Raw genomic sequence first — 19,072 nt, forward strand, 5'->3', positions numbered from 1 at the left:
CCATCGCCTGTATTTAGTACCAAATATTGTAGCTTGTTCGTGTAACAACTGCATTATAGAAATGTATTAGTTCAGTACCCACTTTCCAAATGGATTGTGTTTAAATCTCATGCCATTTCCACCACCGTCTTGTTATTTAAGCTTAAACCCGGCGGATATTTGTTTCATTCCTTGGGCAATTTCTGTTGCATTTTTATCTCCTGGTGACACACACAGGCAGTCCGTGCTATGTACATTACCAATTGGTTGCAGATTAGCGAAGCATGTTTTTCAGCCAATTCTCTCTGCTGGGAAGCGACAGAATGGACAGTGCAATGAGTATGGAAAAAGTGGAAATCCGTCAGTCAAACTTAGTGAGAATTGATGGATTTGAACAAAAACATGCTTGGTTTCGAGTCTCAAGTGATCTGAATAAGAGTAAAATGCACTCAGGGTCACTCAACTTGGTTTCGAGTCTCAATTTAGTCACTATATTTTGGAAATCGAATTTTACGGTCCGTGAACTTGATGAAATATTCCACATGGTACCGTATTTTGTACACATGGATGCTCGCTCAGCTCGGATTTTTGTAATTTGCCCCCCGAAAATAATCCATGAGTCCGTGAAAAATAATCCATGAGGACCGGAGCGCATTTTTTCAGGGAGTAAAATGCAAAAAACCAAGCACAGCTGGCACAAGAGACAGACCCATACATACAAAATACGGTATCTGTGACCGTATGTGGGATATTTCGTCAAGTTTATGGTCCGTAACTTTCTATTTCTAAAATAGAATGACTAAATGAGAATCGAAACAAGTTCAGGACCGTGAGTGGCAGCCCGCGTGCCTAACCAAAGTCGTTGTTAAACTGAAAAGTAAACGGAGGTCAACTTGCAATCACGGACAATGAATGTGAGATGAGAGGCCACCTACGGTAAGAATGAGAGGATAGCTAAGCAGAGCAACTGAAGCAGAGCACCCTCGGATCGAAACCGGCCGGGAGAGACGAGAGGCGGCCAGTGGTTTCTTCTCACTCGTTCTTCCCTTGTTTTCCCTGCAAGATAACGTGCGTCTCTGCGTGCTCAACCACATCCAGCATTCCGGCTGTGCTGAAATCCTGTGAATTCCCCTGCATCGACAAACCCTGGCACTTGGACTAGTATAAAACTCTCTTCTCTTTGTTGCTTTAACTTTGCGCTTGGTTAGTCCGATCTCCGATGACGAGGCAAACATGTATCGCATGATTTTCTACCTGCTATAGGGTTTGAGAAATGTCCAAATTACTAGTCATTTTCACTGTCGAGTTCGCAGCTTGAGGATCTTTAAAACTGGATCTTATGTTCAAAATGGCTTATGTCTCACGGTTGTCTAGCCTAATGTATCATGAACATCCGCACGGGCAGCACGGCCAAAAAAAAAATGATACGGACCAGAGACATATTTTGATCATTATTTTTATCGTGATATATTCAAATTAATATCCCACAAAAATGACACGCGGGAGATGTTTACTAACCGGATCTTTCCTCAGTGTACCCGAACTAAAAACATGTTCAAAAGACGGGAGCTCCGAAAGTTTGAAAAATAAAAGAGGGCTTCAAGCATTTGCAACATGCAAGAATTCCCCACGAGAATCAGACTCACTTCCCTGAAAGTTCTGGGGACTTGTAACTACATGGGGCCTCAGATAAAGGTAAGTCCGTTGTTAAAATAAAGGGGCAGCTTCACTGGTTTCGTAGGCCAAAGCGTCCGTAACCAGCGGCGGCCTTGAGAATTTGGGGGCGCCCACTGTATTCAGTAAGTTCCATGCACCGCGTGCCCTTGCCCTGCTGTTTCGCAGCCAGCCTTAAAAAATTGCTAGTAGTAGTTGGTGGCCAAGAACAGCAAAGCCTCTGTATCTAGTAGACCACAACTGTGTCCCAATCAAATCAAACTAACCGCTTCCAGTCATGTGCCCTTGCTCTGCATATATATAGAATGATATCCTCCTGCACATTCTTGGCTCCCAAAACACTCACCATTGATCAGAATTTCAGATTTCTTGGCAAATTCTGGGAGACATCAAGCCAGCCAGGTGCTGCTGCTCGAGGTGAGTTGAAGGCACAATTTACTTATGCATATATGGTTAGTTTGAGTTTTGCAAGTTGCTGACCTTGATCGGTGCTGATGTTTCTTGACGATGCTTTTGCCAGTACTAATCCACGGCGGTGGGCATGGAGAGGCAGGCCTTGAACGGCAATGGCGAGGGCAAGAGCGCGAGCCGGCGGAGCACGCGGTTCAAGGAGGAGAATGAGTACGTGGAGGTCACGCTCGACGTCAGGGGCGATGACGCTGCGGTGACCATCCAGAGTGGCGACATGTCGTCGGCAGAGGCAGCGCTCCTGGGAGAGAAGCCGACGATGCCGATACCCGGCCCGGGCGGCTTATCGTCGAGGCTGAAGGCTGAGCAGAGGCCGGCGTCCTCCGTGGGCCAGCGCCGGCTGGAGAGGAGCATGACCGGCGCGGCGCGGGCGCTGAGGGGCCTCCAGTTCCTGAACCAGAGCATGGTGACGCAGGGCTGGCCGGAGGTGGAGAAGCGGTTCGATCGCCTCGCCGTTGACGGCCTCCTCCTACGGTCACGCTTCGGCCAGTGCATCGGTGAGCTCTCACTCACTCACTTACTTCCAGCTTTGCCCATTCCTTCACGAACTGCACGCGTCTCTCTGAAGCTTCAGGTTTAGAACAAGCCTGAATGCTCAGTCAGTAAGCACTGTGCACTACTGCTGCTACAATTCTGAAATGATCTTCCCAAAAATCTGTGCTGAAGGGATGGTCGGGTCCGAGGAATTCGCGGCGCAGATGTTCGACGCGCTTGCACGGCGAAGAGGGATCATGGCTCAGGTGCTGACCAAAGATGAACTCCGGGAGTTCTGGGAGCAGCTCTCGGATCCAGGCTTTGATGCCAAGCTCCAGACTTTCTTTGACATGTATGAGTTAGATTCATTCTGAAAATCCAATTCCTTTTTTCTTTATGAAGTGCATACATTCACAGATGAAACCTGCCGTGGACTGAAATGTGGAGCAGTGTGGACCAAATTTGACAGTGAATCTTGCAATCTCCAGTTATGTTTGATGTTTGAAATTGACGCTGAACTTGTTGCAGGGTTGACAAGAATGCAGATGGTCGGATCACGGAAGAGGAGCTTAGAGAGGTGAGATGAGAAATGAAACGTAAAAGCAAAAATATCATGCAAAGTACTGGTTGTATATCTTCTTTGCTCAGCAAACAGGCATCTGAATCTCTTGCTTTGTCAGGTCCTTACTCTGACGGCCTCCGCGAACAAGCTCACCAAGATCCTCGAGCGCGTCGAGGAGTACAGCTCCTTGATCATGGAAGAGCTTGACCCCAACCAGCTTGGCTACATCGAGGTCCATCCTTTCACACCTCATTTATGAGCAATTTGTATGTGAAAGAATCCTATATTTCAGTGTCACTGACATTGTTCATTGTCATGGCATCTCAATCTTTGTCTTGAAAAAATCAACAGATTGCAACCCTGGAGTCACTGCTGCTACTGCCCCCTTCCCAGGCACCGACGAGCCTGGCGGCCCACAGCTCCAACATCAGCCAGCTCATCAGCCAGAGGCTCGAGCCATCACGGGACCAGAACCCGCTCCGGCGTGGGCTCACGGCGGCGCGCTACTTCTTGGAGGACAACTGGAAGCGTGTCTGGGTCATGGCATTGTGGCTGGCAATCAACGCCGTCCTCTTCACCTGGAAATTCATTGCCTACCGGCGCCACCCGACGTTCAATGTCATGGGCTATTGTGTTTGCGTCGCCAAGGGCGGCGCCGAGACCACCAAGTTCAACATGGCCGTCATCCTCCTCCCAGTGTGCCGCAATACCATCACCTGGCTCCGGTCCCGAACCAGGCTCGGCGCCGCTGTGCCGTTCAATGACAACCTCAACTTCCACAAGGTAGGACATGACTTAAACACTTGAGCCATCCATTCCATGGAAATGGAAGCAATGATGATCATGTTTCTCTGATGATCATTGGTTAGGTTGTCGCGGCAGGCATGGCTGTTGGCGTGGCGCTGCACGCGGTAACACACCTGACGTGCGACTTCCCGCGCCTGCTCCATGCCAGCGACGAGGCGTATGAGCCAATGAAGCGCTACTTCGGGCAAACGAGGATCCCAGACTACTGGTGGTTCGTCAGGGGCGTGGAGGGCATCACCGGTGTGATCATGGTGGTGCTGATGGCCATTGCCTACACGCTGGCGCACCCACGGTTCCGCCGGAGCAAAATGGGCGAAAGCAACCCGCTCAGGAGGCTCAGCGGGTTCAACATGTTCTGGTACTCGCACCACCTCTTTGTCTTCGTTTACATCGCCTTTGTCGTCCATGGCGTCAGCCTCTACATCAATCGGACATGGTACAAGCAGACGGTGGGTTATCCATCCAGCCTGGGCATAGACAATATAAAGTTATTGCCTTATTGGGTTCAGGTGAACTTCTGATATGGACTATCTTGGGTAAACTTCTGCAATTTCAGACATGGATGTACCTTGCCATCCCCGTCTTGCTGTACGCCAGTGAGCGCATCCTTCGAGCGCTTAGGTCTCACGGCTTCACCACAGTTAGGATCGAGAAGGTAAGATCCAGACAATCTTGAAATATCGATGTCTTCTTTCGCGCAATTGAAATGCAGATATTGTACTGAATTCTGATTGTTCTTGTGAAATCTTGCAGGTCGCGGTGTACCCAGGCAATGTGATAGCTATCCACATGAGCAAGCCCCATGGCTTCAAATACAAGAGCGGGCAGTACATCTACGTCAACTGTGGCGAGGTCTCGCCCTTTGAGTGGTGAGCCAACCGGATCATCTCATCATGGCTTCATTATTTGTCAAATGCAGGACTAAGGCGTCAAATACCAGAGTTGACATAATGACATGCTTACTGCTGTTGGTGGTGGTCTTGCAGGCACCCCTTCACCATTACCTCGGCTCCCGGTGACGACTACCTCAGCATGCACATTCGGTGCCGGGGCGACTGGACGTCCAGATTCAGAGCCCTCTTCTCCCAGGCAAGCATAAGAATCGAACCACCGGAATCTGGGAAGATTCTCCACAGTGCGCATGCAGAATTTTGTTGATAACACTAATTGTTGCCGGCGTTTTTCGCAGATCTGCAAGCCTCCAGCAGTGGGGCAGAGCGGGCTCCTGAGGGCTGACTTCATGTCCATGGAGCACCATGCCAGGTCTGTATTTGCTGTCCTTGATTCCCTGCATGTTCTGAATTTTCTGTCCACATCCATCAATTCACTCATCATGTTTTGATTCTGTGGATTCTGTTCATCAGGTTCCCAAGGCTGCTGATCGACGGTCCATATGGCGCGCCAGCACAGGACTACCGCAAGTACGACGTGCTCCTCCTCGTCGGCCTCGGCATCGGCGCCACGCCGCTCATCAGCATCGTCAAGGATGTCCTCAACAATATCCAGAAGCAGGAACAGCCCAGTCATGCCTCTGACAACGACGACAAGGTGTTCATGACAAAGCGGGTGTACTTCTACTGGTGCACGCGGGAGGAAGGGTCCTTTGAGTGGTTCCGCGGCGTGATGAACGAGGTGGCGGAGCGGGACGCTGCCTCTGCTGTGGTGGAGCTGCACAACCACTGCACGAGCGTGTACGAGGAAGGAGACGCCCGGTCAGCACTGGTGGTGATGCTGCAGGCGCTCCACCACGCCAAGAGCGGCGTTGACATCGTTTCAGGGACCCGCATCCGGACGCACTTTGCACGCCCGTGTTGGCGGGACGTCTTCAAGCGCGTCGCCTGCGATCATCAGGGCCAGCGTGTGGGGGTCTTCTACTGCGGTGACCAAAGGGTGACGCCGGAGCTGCGGCAGCTGTCGCAGGACTTCTCACACCGGACAAGCACCAAGTTCGTCTTCCACAAGGAGAACTTCTGAGATGGATCTGCAAAAGCAATGCAGGGGAGGAGGAATGTACATATATAGACAATGTAGTATTTCAAAGTTCTTTTATGGTACACTTGTTGGCTTCTTGCTGTCAGTTTGACATCATTTGACTCTTTCTTCTTCTACTCTAGGTGTTGGTGAAAGTTGTGATGATTATAATGACATGAAAGTATTTTGATGCTAAATCTATAGTATCATTTTTGTCTTGCAGATCTAAACATTTGTTTATGTATTATGGCCGATGATTCGAAAGGTCTAATTTTCACAAGTTGTACCATTAGTTGATGGAAGAAAAACGGCTACAAAATATAGTTTAGGGTCTCGAATTTGATCGACCTAGTTTTCAATGTTACAACTCAAGATTATGATGACCACATGATATTAACCTGACTACACTATAACAAAATTAAAATAAATATTTGTGGAACCACACTCAAGATTATGCATCTTTGTGGATTCAAAGGACAAAACATTTGGGGAACTTGAACTATCATTTCTGCTTGCTCATTACCAAACCATGAATGCTCTGTAAATCTAATTCAATGTACATGATTTTACACCAGTGACTGGAACATTGAAAGATCGGCACTAGTTGTAATGAACTAAGAAAAGGTATAGCATCTGTAACTAGGGGGGGGGGGGGGGGGGGGGATGCAACATCAGCTGTAGAAGAGAGATGCCAGACATATTAGGAAATCTGTCAGGAGTAGTCCGATAGCGTCAAATACATATTTTGGTGCAAACAAACCCCAAACCTGCAAAGTTTGAAAGACAAATACTGTCACGTAGAATCAGCAATAACAACCACGAAGCAGAGATACTCAAAGCAGCAACTATTGTTGGGTAGGAATGGGTCTACAAATTACCATCAAGTGGCGCCTTTGAATAGTCACACATATGATTGTAAGTGTTGTAGCGATAGCTGTAATTAGACCATACATCAAATGGACCTGAGTTTGACACATAAAGATCAGATGTCATGTGGATCAACAAGAAAATAAACAGACAATATCTAGATCGATAAAAGGAGTTTCACAATGCATGATTTACTATTTTTCAGTATTGTAGGGAGATCCAGATGAGTGTTTTTAGTGAAACAATGTAGTGCCTACAAAGGTAAATACTGGTTGTGCATATTAATTTTCATAAACATGCAACCTTTTTTTAAAAGAAAACATTCACCTACTGAATTACTACCAGAAAAGCAGAACAGAATTTTCTTCAGTACCTGTATTAGAATGTTGGTAGTGACATCCTTCACTTTGCTTTTCTTGGATGCCTTATTATAACAATGCACGGCAATAAATGGTAGACTGAGAACTGGAAGGATGTGAGAAACACCAAAGGTATCAATGGAAAGAAGAAGCCCTTGGCGGATAATATGGAAATGATCAAACCTGTGAATTTAAGAATTGCGACAAACATCACTATATTATAATGTAAGGTATTTTTTCTTGCAGTCTAAAACAGTGTTACATGGAATATAATTACACTCACCCAACGAAGGCAGCACCATAGCGGAGGCCGTCAAAGGTACACCTAAAATGTATTCTATATTAGCAACAATGAATTAAAACCCCATCTAATCACCTTAACCATAAGCTCAAAGCTCCCTACCCCATATACCAGTAGAGAAAAGTGGGCATGCATTATCTCTTGGACTAGTAAACATAGTACATGAAAAAAAATATAATCATAAACATAGAGTTATAATCAAAGTAGAAGAAAGGCTAAAATGCATCAAACCATCAAAGTATCTTACCAGTGACCAGTCAGATAAAATAGACAAACTGCAAAAAGGCTCCACTGTGTTACCGATACTGGGTTAGCGACACCAATTATGTCAAGTTTCAAGTCTTTCTGATATTTCTGCTGTAGCATTATTATACACCAAGCTGCAAAATGGTTAATGAAATTTCAGATACTATGCTTGCTAATGAGGATAAAAGGTTAAAAAGACTCAAGTTGTGCCTAAAGCAATAGATGCCAAATTCTGAGAAGTGTCTAAGAATAGAATGGCTTGCACAGTACCTCCAGTGATGCAAATTAAAGCCACAAAAGAACCTTGCCTTCCCAACAAGATCAAGATAGTCGGGCTCCATGAACACAACATGGCTGCTGATAAACTAGTTATCCTTTCGTTCAACCTCAAAGTATCAATTGCGCCAAACAATCGACAGAGTGCAGATATTGCCAGTGAAAAACCTCCAATAGCATAAACAAAACGAGGAGCTAAACTTATTCCAATATCTCGAATAGCTTTACTATGAAAGAACAAAGTACTTTCAGAAGCCCAATGATTTGCTATAAATATATAGCTCAAGATGGTTCCAGACATAATAAAGTACTTTAAGAATCTCTGATAGATTGCATAGGTAATGAACTTCAATACAATGTAGGCCACCAAGGCAAGAGATATGATGGGGAATATATCCATGAGACCATTGCAGAAACTGGAACCAAACATGTCCAAAATAATGCTCACTGGGTGGTCTTTTGTAACTGTTGGCCCAGCAATTTGTTTTGACATCCCAAACTCAATTCCAAATCGTGCAAAAATATTCAGAAGAAGAAAAACAAACTCCTGTTAATTAAAAAAGGTATGTCAGAATATTGATACAACTAACAGTAAAACAAGAATTTCAAATGAACATGGGAAAATTCAAACAGAATTTAATACAACAGGAATATTAACTTCAATGCTGAAGTTTCCTTTTGTGGCTGAGTGCCACACACCGGCAATGCAACTCGTAGCCAAAAGAAAGTTCGCAACTCTACCTTCTGCCACTGCATGACAAGAAAACGAGTTCACGAATAGTAGATATACCAATATACCAAGTAAATTCAAAATGTATAGTGAGATTAGTATATCTGATGAACTCACATATATAGCTGTTGGATAGTATACTTGCTGCTCGAATCGCGACCAACATAAAAGCAAATGATAATTTTGGAATGGCTCTTGAACTAGTACTTTCCTGATCTGATGGTTGACATATAGTATTCAGCTTCACAAGTACACATGCCTGAGTGATAACTGACAGTATCATAAGTAAAAGACCGATGCCCATCGACCATAAATCAAACTCTGTCCATGCAGAGCGAGCAAGCTTTGCAAAGCTTTCCAAGAAGTCAGAGTATGCATCAATTTGCAACTGCAAAGGAGAACTTGAGCTCGCTTTAAATTCTTCTTCAGCTGTTTCTGATGGACATGTAGACCTCAGAGCCACTGACCAGTTTGCCTGAGCTTTCGAATACAGCTCTGCAACATGGTGCAGATATTCGGCTGAAAATCCAATAATAGAACTGCCAGAATATTGATCAATGTATCTCTTTACCTACAAGGAGAAGATAAAGATCAAAGGTGGGAATAGTAGCAAATCAACCTGTCTGCAGATGCAGTTCATGTTACCTGCCAACTATTTACACAAAGAGCTTCAGCATATCTCCTTTTCCATGCTTCTAGGTCATTCTGCGGTGTACAAGCATCGACGCCCATCTTTTGATCATCCCATGTTCCAGCACTCAAAGCATACAATTCAGGGTTCACACGTCCAATGCTAGATAGACAATAGACATATTTCAAAACAGAGCAGTAACACAGAACTGAAGACATGGAATAAGCACCATGTTAAGTTTACGCACCTTCCAAAAGGAAAAGGTACACCGAGTAGTGCTGATACAGTTGCTGCAAAATCAAGCTGAAACCAAGAGAAAACTAAGCAAAATTGATAAAACAGAAGATCCACATGAGAGAGTGCAATTAGAACTGACCTGCTGCATAGTGCTGATGCACACTTCTGCCCCATACTAGAACGATAAACCATCAGCATAAAGGAAAAAAAATCAAGTTATAAGTATTCATGTTGCTACATGCACAAATAGAAGCTGACTACCACGAAAGAAAATTTCAAATAGCTAATAAATTAAGGCTATGAAGCAAATATCCCCAGCACTGCTTCTTTCAAAATGTGTCCAAAGGTGATCGCATTTTTAGATATTTCCTATACAAAATATACATTCCAGGTGATAATATGACCAAGCAAGATGTTGGCTATAATTATTGGATCCTTTTATTCGCATAAATGAGAAGATCACTCAATTTATCATTAAAATGATAGGTACCAGATCAAAATTGCATGAATTTGCACCAAGAACGGACAACACAGCATCAGGTGGTGTCTTTGAACTCCATGCGAAAAGCGATGTTTCAACCTGCAAGGTACTGCGTTAGTTCTGATAGTTCTGTACTTAGCACCAGAAAAAATAAACACGGATCACCTCTTCAGAAGTTCCCCCTCCATGATCACCGTTAAGGGTTTGGCCATGATCACCCATTACAAGAAGTAAAGTATTTTCATGGGGACCACCAGGTGTTGATAGACTTTTCAACGTGTCAATTACATCCTACATGGGTACAATAGAGGGAAGTTTGAGAGTCTGAATTTAGGATCACGTAAGATCATATCTTCAGTAAACAGTTAGTACAAAAAACAGATCATACATATTATGCATGAGGCACTGACCTCTAGGATTTTATTGTATTGCTCCAACTTTTGGATCATTGGGGTAGAGTCAACACCGAATATATGTCCTGCATGGTCCTAAAGAAAGTTGATCTCACATGCTTCGAATTTAACAAAGGAAAAGGATAAAATGTGTAAGCCAGTGCCAAAGTGAACGCATATCAACTTACCACACCAAGGAAATGTGCAATAAGAACATCCCAATCATTTTCACGTAATGATGGAAGCAAGTGCTCAATAACACCATTGTCTACCTGATAAATATAATTTGATGGGTGATTCCACATAATTAAATGGAAGGAAAAAAATAGCTCATCGCACAATAAGGACAAGAATGGTACTGATAAGATGACCTACCGTATCAAGATCTTTAACATTAAAAGAAGGGTACGGGAATGACTTGTTGAAGTGCTCTGGGTATAACTGTGTCCATGTATCATCTCCCATCATGACTACCCTCTTTCCATTTTTTACCAGCTGATTGAGCGCAAAGGAACAAAAGTTAACGCATAACCTCATCATTAACTATTTTACTAATGGTGAATGTAAGGAGCAAAGAACCTGGTGCATTATGTTGTCTTCTACTATTGCTGGCGCTCCAAAGCTGTTGCCGACATCGATAAAGGTAGGGAGACCACCCGTGGTGAGAGCCTGAGCATTGAGTTTTGTAGCAAGAATGTTGAGCCCACTTAATTAAATACACAAAGTTACAACCATTGTGTACTGCATTTAGGTGTGCACAAGGTAACGACAGTTTCTCAGTGTAACATCAGTGCTGAATGTATTACCATGAGATCAAATATACACACAAACAGTACTCATCACCTTCAGACGTTGAAGGCTGGTGGTTGGCGGGTCGGCTAGCGCTTTAAAGATCCTGGCAGAGTTCTTCTCCTCAGCAGCCAGCTTCTGCAGGACCTGCAACTTGTCCATCCATGGCTGCTTCTCTGCAGCAAAATCTCAGGGTCAGTTAACAGTTACTACCAATTACCAAGCTCGCTCGTAGTGTCCTCACTGCGTCGTAAGAACAACACATGATTAATGCTAACACACCTGGAAAGAATGTGCTCGGTGCCACGAAATCGAACCTGTAAGATCACACAAAAATTTTTTGCTCAGGATCAGACCTGGTTAGTGTGAACGCCAGGCTAGCTGGCTAGCCAAGGTGGCCGGTACGGCGGTACCGTACCTGAGGGCGTCGAGGACCACGATGACGAGGCGGTCTACGGCTGGCCGGGGCCAGGAGGAGCACCCGGGGGAGACGCCGGTGCGGTCGTCCCGGTGGCTGTGGACGTCGAGCTCGGTGCGGGTGAGGAGGAAGCCACGGGTGAAGAGGTAGATGGCCACCGAGTGGACGGCGAGGATGGCGACGAACAGAAGCGGCCACGAGCGGGAAGAAGGTTCGCGGCGGCGGCGGCTCGCCGGCGCCGCCATCGACTCCGACACGGATCGTCGGGTCGGATCTGAAATTCTGGATACCGTTGTGCTTTGCTTCGGGTCAGAATGTCGCGTCAGAGAGGATGCGTGTAGGCCCTTGATTTTGCGATGGACGATGAGGACGGGAACACGCGGTATTCCTCCAAATTCTTGACTCCACTTCTCAATTGCATGAAAACCTGCTCCACTGCCAAATCCTGGTACAAACATGTTTTTAAACTAGTGTCCGTGCGTTGCAACGGAAAAACAAAATACGAGTAAAACACAATGTGTTTCTATGAACAGATGAAAACAATTTCGTATGTACAGAAAAGTTTTTTGTGTGAGTTGTAGCTTTTGAAATTCAAAAGGATCCAAAAAATACGCAAAAAAAATTAAGTCATTGCACAAAGGACTTTTGGTTAGACCGCAGAAAAATATTTTCACACTATATATTGTTTCTTTTATATGGTAAAGATGGATTCCATTCCATGATCAAATATCAAAACAATACAATCTTTCAAAATAGGTACAAACGAAATTTGGAGCTACTCTCCTATTCAAGGTACATAAGTTAATTCAATATAGCCAGCCTTTGCTTAAATATGAAGTAATGTACTACCTCTGTTCCTAAATTCTTGTCATGGTTTTAGTTCAAATTTGTACTAAAACCACGACAAGAATTTTGGAACGGAGGGAGTACATGCTTAATTTGCAGTCTTACGAAAACAGTCAACCTAATAACAGTTCTTGTGAATGACACGGGTGGGTACCGTGCATTGCGATGGAGAAAAAACATACATTAAGAAGCCATGGTACAACAACCAGAAGACTTGCGACATCCTTACAGTTTGGTTCACAATAGCACTCTATTCCCTCTCTTTCTCCAACATCGATTCACTTCATTGTCATTCTACTTCATAACATCTTCCTTTCTTCCTTTATATTGACTCAGCCCCATCTCCTTCCGCCAGCACTACATGCGTTGCTACAGGAAATGAAATAGAAGAGAAAACTCAAAACCTTCTCTAATGAAAAATAATACTACACAATGAGCAAGGATGATTCATACAAAAATACAACGAAAACACAGTTGTATGACTACAAAAAACAAAACTATCCTTGACGCAATGAACAAATAAAAGAAATGATCAGGAGGCTAATACACATGTACTTCATCCACATTGTTGTTTTAGAAGACTAATTATGTTTTTCTGCTCTGGCCAGCTGAACAAACCTCCAATTCTTCTATTAGTCGCGTTCAATAAAACTCATGGCTCAGCAAATCATATTAGAGGTCTCCTTTTTCTCTATAATACTTCAGCAGACCATGTCAGTGATCAAGAATACTTCAACCCTGCAGCTGGAACAAACCATCAGTCTTGGAGGGAATACAGTGTTATCTCTAGGCATATAGTATAGACAATCCTTCTCACTTGAGTTGGATGAGCGCTATCTGCTGCCAGAAAAGGCACAAGATATTTACTGGCTTGGTGTATCAACACAAGAGATTTGCTTTTCAGGAAAATAGACTGTAAAATAAGCTAAGGCACAAGAGCTTGATGCATCCGGTGCAAATATGCATCGTTGAATATCACATGAAACCTTGAAGCAAGCTCCAGAGAATTTCACACTTGATGGCGCGTGTTCTTTTGAGGTATTGAGGTATCACCAGAACAACATTATCTTTTTCATATTCAAGATGGAAGTAGATGCATATTGTCTGCCATGTAAATAAGTCTTGTGCCATGATTAATGTACTGAGTCAAGGCAAAACTGGAACCATTTCTCTTAAAAAGAGTCAATTCTCCCATCTACAACACACGCAGAAAGTAGTATCTCATGCAAGGTTTCTTAAGTCATGTAGAAATTTCAAATGAAAAGACAATGCTAAGTCTTGTGACTGGACGCCTGATAGGAAACCTAATAACCTAAACCTTCAAGCCAGATGAATGTACACACACAGGCAGCACAGATCTTGCAAAATCCAATAAAACCGTAATGAATAAATGATTTCCCAAAGTTGCCGGATTGCAATTTTTTTGAAAAGAGATATGTCACAGGATGCCTAACACTAAGATCATGTTACATCTGTAACAGTTGTTACCTTCTACTTTACCAAAAATCGAATAGAAAGTCATTTGATAAACAGAAAATAGTAAAAGCGAAACAAAAGGAGGGAGAAAGGAATGCACAAACCTCTTCAGAATTTGTAAAAATTGATACCTCCTTCTCAATTAACTCGGCCACTGATTTCACATATCCATCATCGCTGCATGGATGCCGTTGTATTAGAATTTCAGGCTGTACAGTCAGAAGATGAGATCACATATGAGAAGTCAACTTACTTGACCAAATGCTTTGTTAACTTACTTGACCAGCATATGATGGGTCTATAACAAAGCCAAATATTAGATTGGTAATAGGATCAACAAGATCATATATAAACACTGTGTACACTTTAAGGAAACAAAAATGCACATTGTTTGCAGATAGATAGCATGAACAAAATTCACCATATAATTTTTACGAAGCAAACAATAAACACTAGAATCCTTCATCATCTCATTTTTACATACGAAGTAGAAAAATGACCAAAACAGTGGCAAGAACACATGGAGACAATGGCAAAAATAGAGAGAACCAGTGCTCGAGCTCTGATCGGATCGGCGGCGCTCTCCTAGACAGCAGGGTGGCGACCTCGTCTACAGATCCTGCCGCGACCGGAGGGATGCAGGGAGGGGGCAGCAAATCTAGGGGAGGCGGACCTGGGGGAGATCGGGGAGGAGGAGGAGGTGGACGGAGGGGAGGGTGAGGATGCCGACGACGAGCTCCTGGATCCGGGAAGGTGGGAAGCAGGCGGCGCGAGGAGAAGACCGGCGAGGATGCCGGCGACGAGGCTCCTGGTACGAGCGGTACAGCCGTACAGGCGGCGGGCGGATCCGGGTGAGATGGGGATGGCGGCGGTTGCGGGGAAGATGGGAGGGCGGTGCGACGAGGGCTGATGGGGGAGGACGCCCGCCGTCGGTCGGGATGGACGGAGATGGGGATGGCGGCGGTTGCGGGTGAGATGGGAGGGCGGCGCGGGGGAAGGAGGGGTTTGGATCGGGTGAAGGTTTTTTTTTCTTCTGGGGTAGGGAAGTGAGGCGAGGACGCAGTGGCAGCGATGGTAATTTGTTTGAATTTGACGTAGATGGACTGATGTAACTGAGAATTAAGGAATATAACGATATTTCTTCCGTTCTGAATTAACTGACGTGCATTTCTATAAAAATTTATACAAATTCATGTTTGTTAATTCGGGACAGAGGGAGTACAAGATATTCTGGTTTTGTCTTAACTCCGAATTCTTAAAGTTTTGACCAAATTTATTGAAAAATCTAAAAACAATTACTTTAAATTAGTTTTATTAAAGAGAAAAATTCCATTTTCAACCCAATCTGAAAGTCTAAGATGAATGTTAACTTCCTAATCCTTGAAATTGGAACTCTTGTCTTATTATTCCCGATAAATCCTTACCTTTTAAATTGTTTGGCACATTAGGAGGATACGATCCTGACCGGGATTTTCTCGTGACTTTCGCTGACATTTCGAACCTACTATCATACCCATATTCATCCCCTTCCCCATCACCTTTTATTTCGTCCTTTTTTTTTCTAATCTCAATTGCTATCTCAATGGTCGCCTATGATAACCTTCTTGAATTGAATCATTTAACGAATACGTGCCAAGGACGCATACATCACAACATGCACGTCATTCAGTTAGGCCCCGTTGAGAGCACAAAGCGAAAGAAATAATAGAAAGAGAGAATAAGCACGAAGACCGGGATCATCATTTTCCTGGTGTGCCAAGCAGCTTTAAGATCAGAATTGACCGGGATTAACAAGGTCGGGATCCTGATTTCGGAGATTAAGAGATCAAGGTTTATCTCATACTTACTCTATAAAATATTAAAATATGTCTATATATATTTTCCATAGTATAAACTTATTTGATACTATAGACGTTAGTACATTTTTGGGGGCTGAAGTAGTACTAATTTGGGATTGAAACGGTAGATCATTTTATATTTTAAAAAAATTCTATTCAAAATCAGATGCCAATCACGTTTAACCATAAAAGATAACACTTCTGCTGAAATAAAAGGTTGGACACCGAGAACCAAGAACAATTCTCGAGAAATTTGTAGCCTATGTCACCAGGTTCGCTGTCTTCGCCACAAATGAATCAAATCGATATATATTTAACAGCCGAGAAAAGATTATGGAAAAATAACTGGTGACTGTCTTCACCTTTACATATACACAAGTGAATCAAAATCGATAAATTTTAACAGATGAAAAAAGATTATGTGAAAAACGGAAACAAAAATTGCGCATCCAGGGAATCGAACCCTGGTCAGTACCGTGGGAGGGTACTATGATACCACTACACCAGATGCGCTATTTGTTTGTGATTTACGTTCTACCATTTTTCTAGGAAATAATACGACGTAATCAGGCTACAATAATAATATTTTTTTGCCACGAAAATAGTGGTCCAATCTACATGCCGAGGTGCCCGTATTCGGCTCTTCGCTGACAAGTACTTTGAGTCCAGGAAAACCCTTCCTGTCTTAACACCTACCTGCAGCAAATCTGGAACAAAGCTCTCAAAGAAGAAGCCAATAAATGACAATAGACACTGTACAGCTCTCTTCAGTTATCCTTCGATTGAACAGTTGGGAGGCACATTACATGGAGTCAGGGGTTGCCAGGCTACTGCTCAAATATGTGATTCACGTCGCATTATCACAAAATATATAGCCGGTATAAGTTAGTTGGTTGATGTCTGTGGAATTCCCTCTTCATCTCAGTTTGTAGGGGATCCAGACCAAGTTGGCACAGGCAGGCATCATCAAACTCCACCTGCCTTCTTCCTCCCTGCACAACACAAACAAATTGGAAGATCCGGTCAGAGTGGGAGAGAAGATACATGAATGCGTCAGCTGCTATGTTAAGTGATCTCATCATACTGCTCTTTGAAAGCTAGCCTGCTTTACTTGTAGTGGTCATTATGTTCTACAACATCGCGGCATGCTTAAACATTGGCGATACATTACCGACTACATGTGTCCTCTGGCATAGAATATCGAACTGTTTAACAGCTATTACTCCACCAGCAATCTGAACAAGTGAATGTAATTCTCTCTGGACAGTTCACAAGTTAAGGATATAACTTTTCCTCAGGTGCTGCAGAGCCATAGCACAAGATAGAATCCCTCATTACCAAGTAGAAAATGAAACAACCTTTGCAATAGTGCTTTCTACAAACAAACACGCTCAATTGGAATTTTTGCCAACTTTTATCCGATTTTCACCATAAGAAACTAACCCAAACTCTAGAAAAGCAACTCCTCCACATTCAGAGAGTAAGAATTACCAGCATACAGAAAAGCCAGCTCACCCTACACTCCATGTTTAAAAAAGAGAAACACATGGATAATCATATAATGTGTATTCTTGATTGGAAATGATAGTAAGCAAGCAGAGACCAGTACTACCAATGCCAGCCTACACTAAAATCCAATTCAGTGTTTACATTACACAAGATAAACTTATATCCAAAGAGAAAAAGAAAATCTACAAGTGTATACTGATAATATATTGTATGAATTGCTCTAAAGGGCAGCAGAAAATCATGTGACGATTACAGAAAGATAGAATGCCTTCTTCTCAGGTAAAACACATCTTAAATGCAATGGCAGACACGAGGGTGTGCCATATTCATAGATACTAGCTTTCAACCCATATAAATCATGCGATGATCAAGGACAAACTGTAAACAAGTGATAGTTTCATCTTTATCCCAGAAATGCTTGCCTCATGTAATGAACTTATAAACAAATCCTGCTCATTGACTTCTTGTTACAGCTCACAAAGACCAGAAAAAAGCTTCTCCTTTTGTTGGAAATGCTCTAGCTGTTACATGAAAACTACCCCTTGCAGGGAAGGAAGTCTCACTCACTTGCGCAAAATGTACAATTATTGATGAACATACTAGAATACATTGCAACAATATCGATAAATGGCGATACTTCATCAGTCCATAATGAAGAGCTCAAGAATCCGCCTTGGGTGTAGCCTGCAACCTCCCGGCGAGGAGCTTCTCGACATACTTCCCCAGTATATCAGCCTCAAGATTCACCTTGTCCCCGACCTTCTTCTTCGGCAGCACGACGTTGTCCTGGGTGTAGCGCACGAGCATGAAGTCAAACCACCCAGCCTCCTCATCCACATTGACGACGGTGAGGCTGGTTCCGTCCACGGCGACGAACCCCTTGGGCACGAGCAGGCGCAGGATCTCCGGGGGAGCACGCACGGTGACCCAGACAGAGTCTCCCTCGGGCCGGAACGCGGCGATCTCGCCGGTGCCGTCGACGTGGCCCTGCACGAAGTGGCCGCCCATGCGGGACGCCGGGGTGAGCGCGCGCTCGAGGTTGACGTCGTCGCCCGTGACGCGGTCGCCGAGGGACGTGCATCGGAGGGTCTCCGGCGCGACGCCGAAGGTGAGGGTGGAGGCCGCGGCGTCGATGGCCGCCACGGTGAGGCAGGTCCCGTCGACGGCGACGCTGTCGCCCAGCTGCGTCCCGGCGAGGAGGTTCCTGGTCTCGACCTCTAGGTCAACGCCGGGAGCGTCGCCACCACCCCCACCCCCAGAAGGCGTGGACGGCGGGCCGATGCGGCGCACGCGGCCGACCTCCTCCACGATCCCGGTGAAGAGGGAGCGTACAGGGATGTGGGAGGACGAGGAGGAGATGGTCTTTGGGACAGGGGAGAGCGAGAAGCGCAGCGGCGGGACGCGGAGCGGCGTGGAGGTCGTAACCCGGGAGGCGAAGGGGAGCTTGGTTGAAGCGGGGGGAAGGCCCCTGCGGAGGATCTGCGGGTGGCAGCGGACGGCGGCCATGGCTGCGGCGGCGGTGGTCGGCGGCGCCATGGCGAGATCCTTCTCGCCTGGATTGGTGAAGATTTAGGATGGGGTTAGTTGGCGTCGGCGTGAGCTAGACTATACAGGCAGCTGTGCGTATCACCCCCATAATAGCGTATTTCCTGGAATACGTAAACGACACATGCTTGAGCAGAGCAGTTGAGCTCTTCGGATCGGGCACGATGGCCGCTAAAAAGAAGTCTCGACCCGGAAC

At 44.7% G+C, this 19,072-nt stretch overlaps 3 protein-coding genes, 1 long non-coding RNA gene and 1 other non-coding gene across 6 annotated transcripts; 1 reads left to right on the forward strand and 4 right to left on the reverse strand.

Annotated features, from left to right (window-relative positions):
* Positions 1-1,462: 1,462 nt before the first annotated feature.
* LOC100830349 (respiratory burst oxidase homolog protein B-like) lies at positions 1,463-6,161 on the forward strand. Its single transcript, XM_024454828.1, has 12 exons — positions 1,463-2,070; positions 2,174-2,618; positions 2,788-2,947; positions 3,124-3,172; positions 3,276-3,389; positions 3,509-3,940; positions 4,027-4,413; positions 4,521-4,619; positions 4,718-4,833; positions 4,951-5,053; positions 5,154-5,227; positions 5,329-6,161. Exons 2-12 carry the CDS (start codon positions 2,195-2,197, stop codon positions 5,936-5,938), a joined length of 2,568 nt encoding a protein of 855 aa, XP_024310596.1. The 5' UTR covers positions 1,463-2,070; positions 2,174-2,194; the 3' UTR covers positions 5,939-6,161.
* Positions 6,162-6,323: 162 nt separating this feature from the next.
* LOC100834035 (GPI ethanolamine phosphate transferase 3) lies at positions 6,324-11,985 on the reverse strand. Of its 2 annotated transcripts, XR_002960168.1 has the most exons (21): positions 11,663-11,985; positions 11,527-11,561; positions 11,299-11,420; positions 11,035-11,124; positions 10,831-10,950; positions 10,644-10,727; positions 10,474-10,551; positions 10,229-10,354; positions 10,073-10,162; positions 9,722-9,757; positions 9,593-9,648; positions 9,360-9,507; positions 8,832-9,285; positions 8,643-8,734; positions 7,979-8,531; positions 7,710-7,842; positions 7,565-7,608; positions 7,445-7,486; positions 7,176-7,344; positions 6,814-6,897; positions 6,324-6,702 (listed from the first exon to the last, which is right to left on the reverse strand). XR_002960168.1 is itself a non-coding variant. In XM_003575659.4 (20 exons), exons 1-20 carry the CDS (start codon positions 11,905-11,907, stop codon positions 6,607-6,609), a joined length of 2,853 nt encoding a protein of 950 aa, XP_003575707.1. In that variant the 5' UTR covers positions 11,908-11,984; the 3' UTR covers positions 6,324-6,606. The 2 variants fall into 2 exon arrangements, 1 of the variants encoding a protein (XP_003575707.1); XM_003575659.4 differs by lacking the exon at positions 7,565-7,608 and having other exon boundaries at positions 11,663-11,984.
* Positions 11,986-12,829: 844 nt separating this feature from the next.
* LOC112272446 lies at positions 12,830-14,253 on the reverse strand. The gene is made up of 2 exons (XR_002966230.1): positions 14,089-14,253; positions 12,830-12,877 (listed from the first exon to the last, which is right to left on the reverse strand). It is a non-coding gene; the product is annotated as an uncharacterized LOC112272446 (long non-coding RNA).
* Positions 14,254-16,264: 2,011 nt separating this feature from the next.
* On the reverse strand, positions 16,265-16,335 carry TRNAG-CCC. Its single transcript has one exon. It is a non-coding gene; the product is annotated as a tRNA-Gly (tRNA).
* A 1,372-nt stretch (positions 16,336-17,707) lies between these two features.
* LOC100840951 (riboflavin synthase) lies at positions 17,708-18,949 on the reverse strand. The gene has a single exon (XM_003575674.4). It carries the CDS (start codon positions 18,865-18,867, stop codon positions 17,992-17,994), a length of 876 nt encoding a protein of 291 aa, XP_003575722.1. The 5' UTR covers positions 18,868-18,949; the 3' UTR covers positions 17,708-17,991.
* Between the last annotated feature and the right edge of the window lie 123 nt (positions 18,950-19,072).

The sequence above is a fragment of the Brachypodium distachyon genome, chromosome 4 (assembly GCF_000005505.3).
Source record: "Brachypodium distachyon strain Bd21 chromosome 4, Brachypodium_distachyon_v3.0, whole genome shotgun sequence".
NCBI classification, from domain to species: domain Eukaryota; kingdom Viridiplantae; phylum Streptophyta; class Magnoliopsida; order Poales; family Poaceae; genus Brachypodium; species Brachypodium distachyon.

Bases quoted from the DNA above. Each gene is read 5' to 3' on its own strand.
- LOC100830349 (XM_024454828.1), top strand. From the start codon at position 2,195: ATGGAGAGGCAGGCCTTGAACGGCAATGGCGAGGGCAAGAGCGCGAGC. The intron at 2,619-2,787 runs GTGAGCTCTCAC...TCTGTGCTGAAG, and splicing joins ACGCTTCGGCCAGTGCATCG to GGATGGTCGGGTCCGAGGAA. The intron at 3,173-3,275 runs GTGAGATGAGAA...TTGCTTTGTCAG, and splicing joins CGGAAGAGGAGCTTAGAGAG to GTCCTTACTCTGACGGCCTC.
- LOC100834035 (XM_003575659.4), bottom strand. From the start codon at position 11,907: ATGGCGGCGCCGGCGAGCCGCCGCCGCCGCGAACCTTCTTCCCGCTCG. The intron at 9,649-9,721 runs GTCAGTTCTAAT...TCTTGGTTTCAG, and splicing joins GCATCAGCACTATGCAGCAG to CTTGATTTTGCAGCAACTGT. The intron at 9,508-9,592 runs GTGCGTAAACTT...TTGTCTATCTAG, and splicing joins GTACCTTTTCCTTTTGGAAG to CATTGGACGTGTGAACCCTG.
- LOC100840951 (XM_003575674.4), bottom strand. From the start codon at position 18,867: ATGGCGCCGCCGACCACCGCCGCCGCAGCCATGGCCGCCGTCCGCTGC.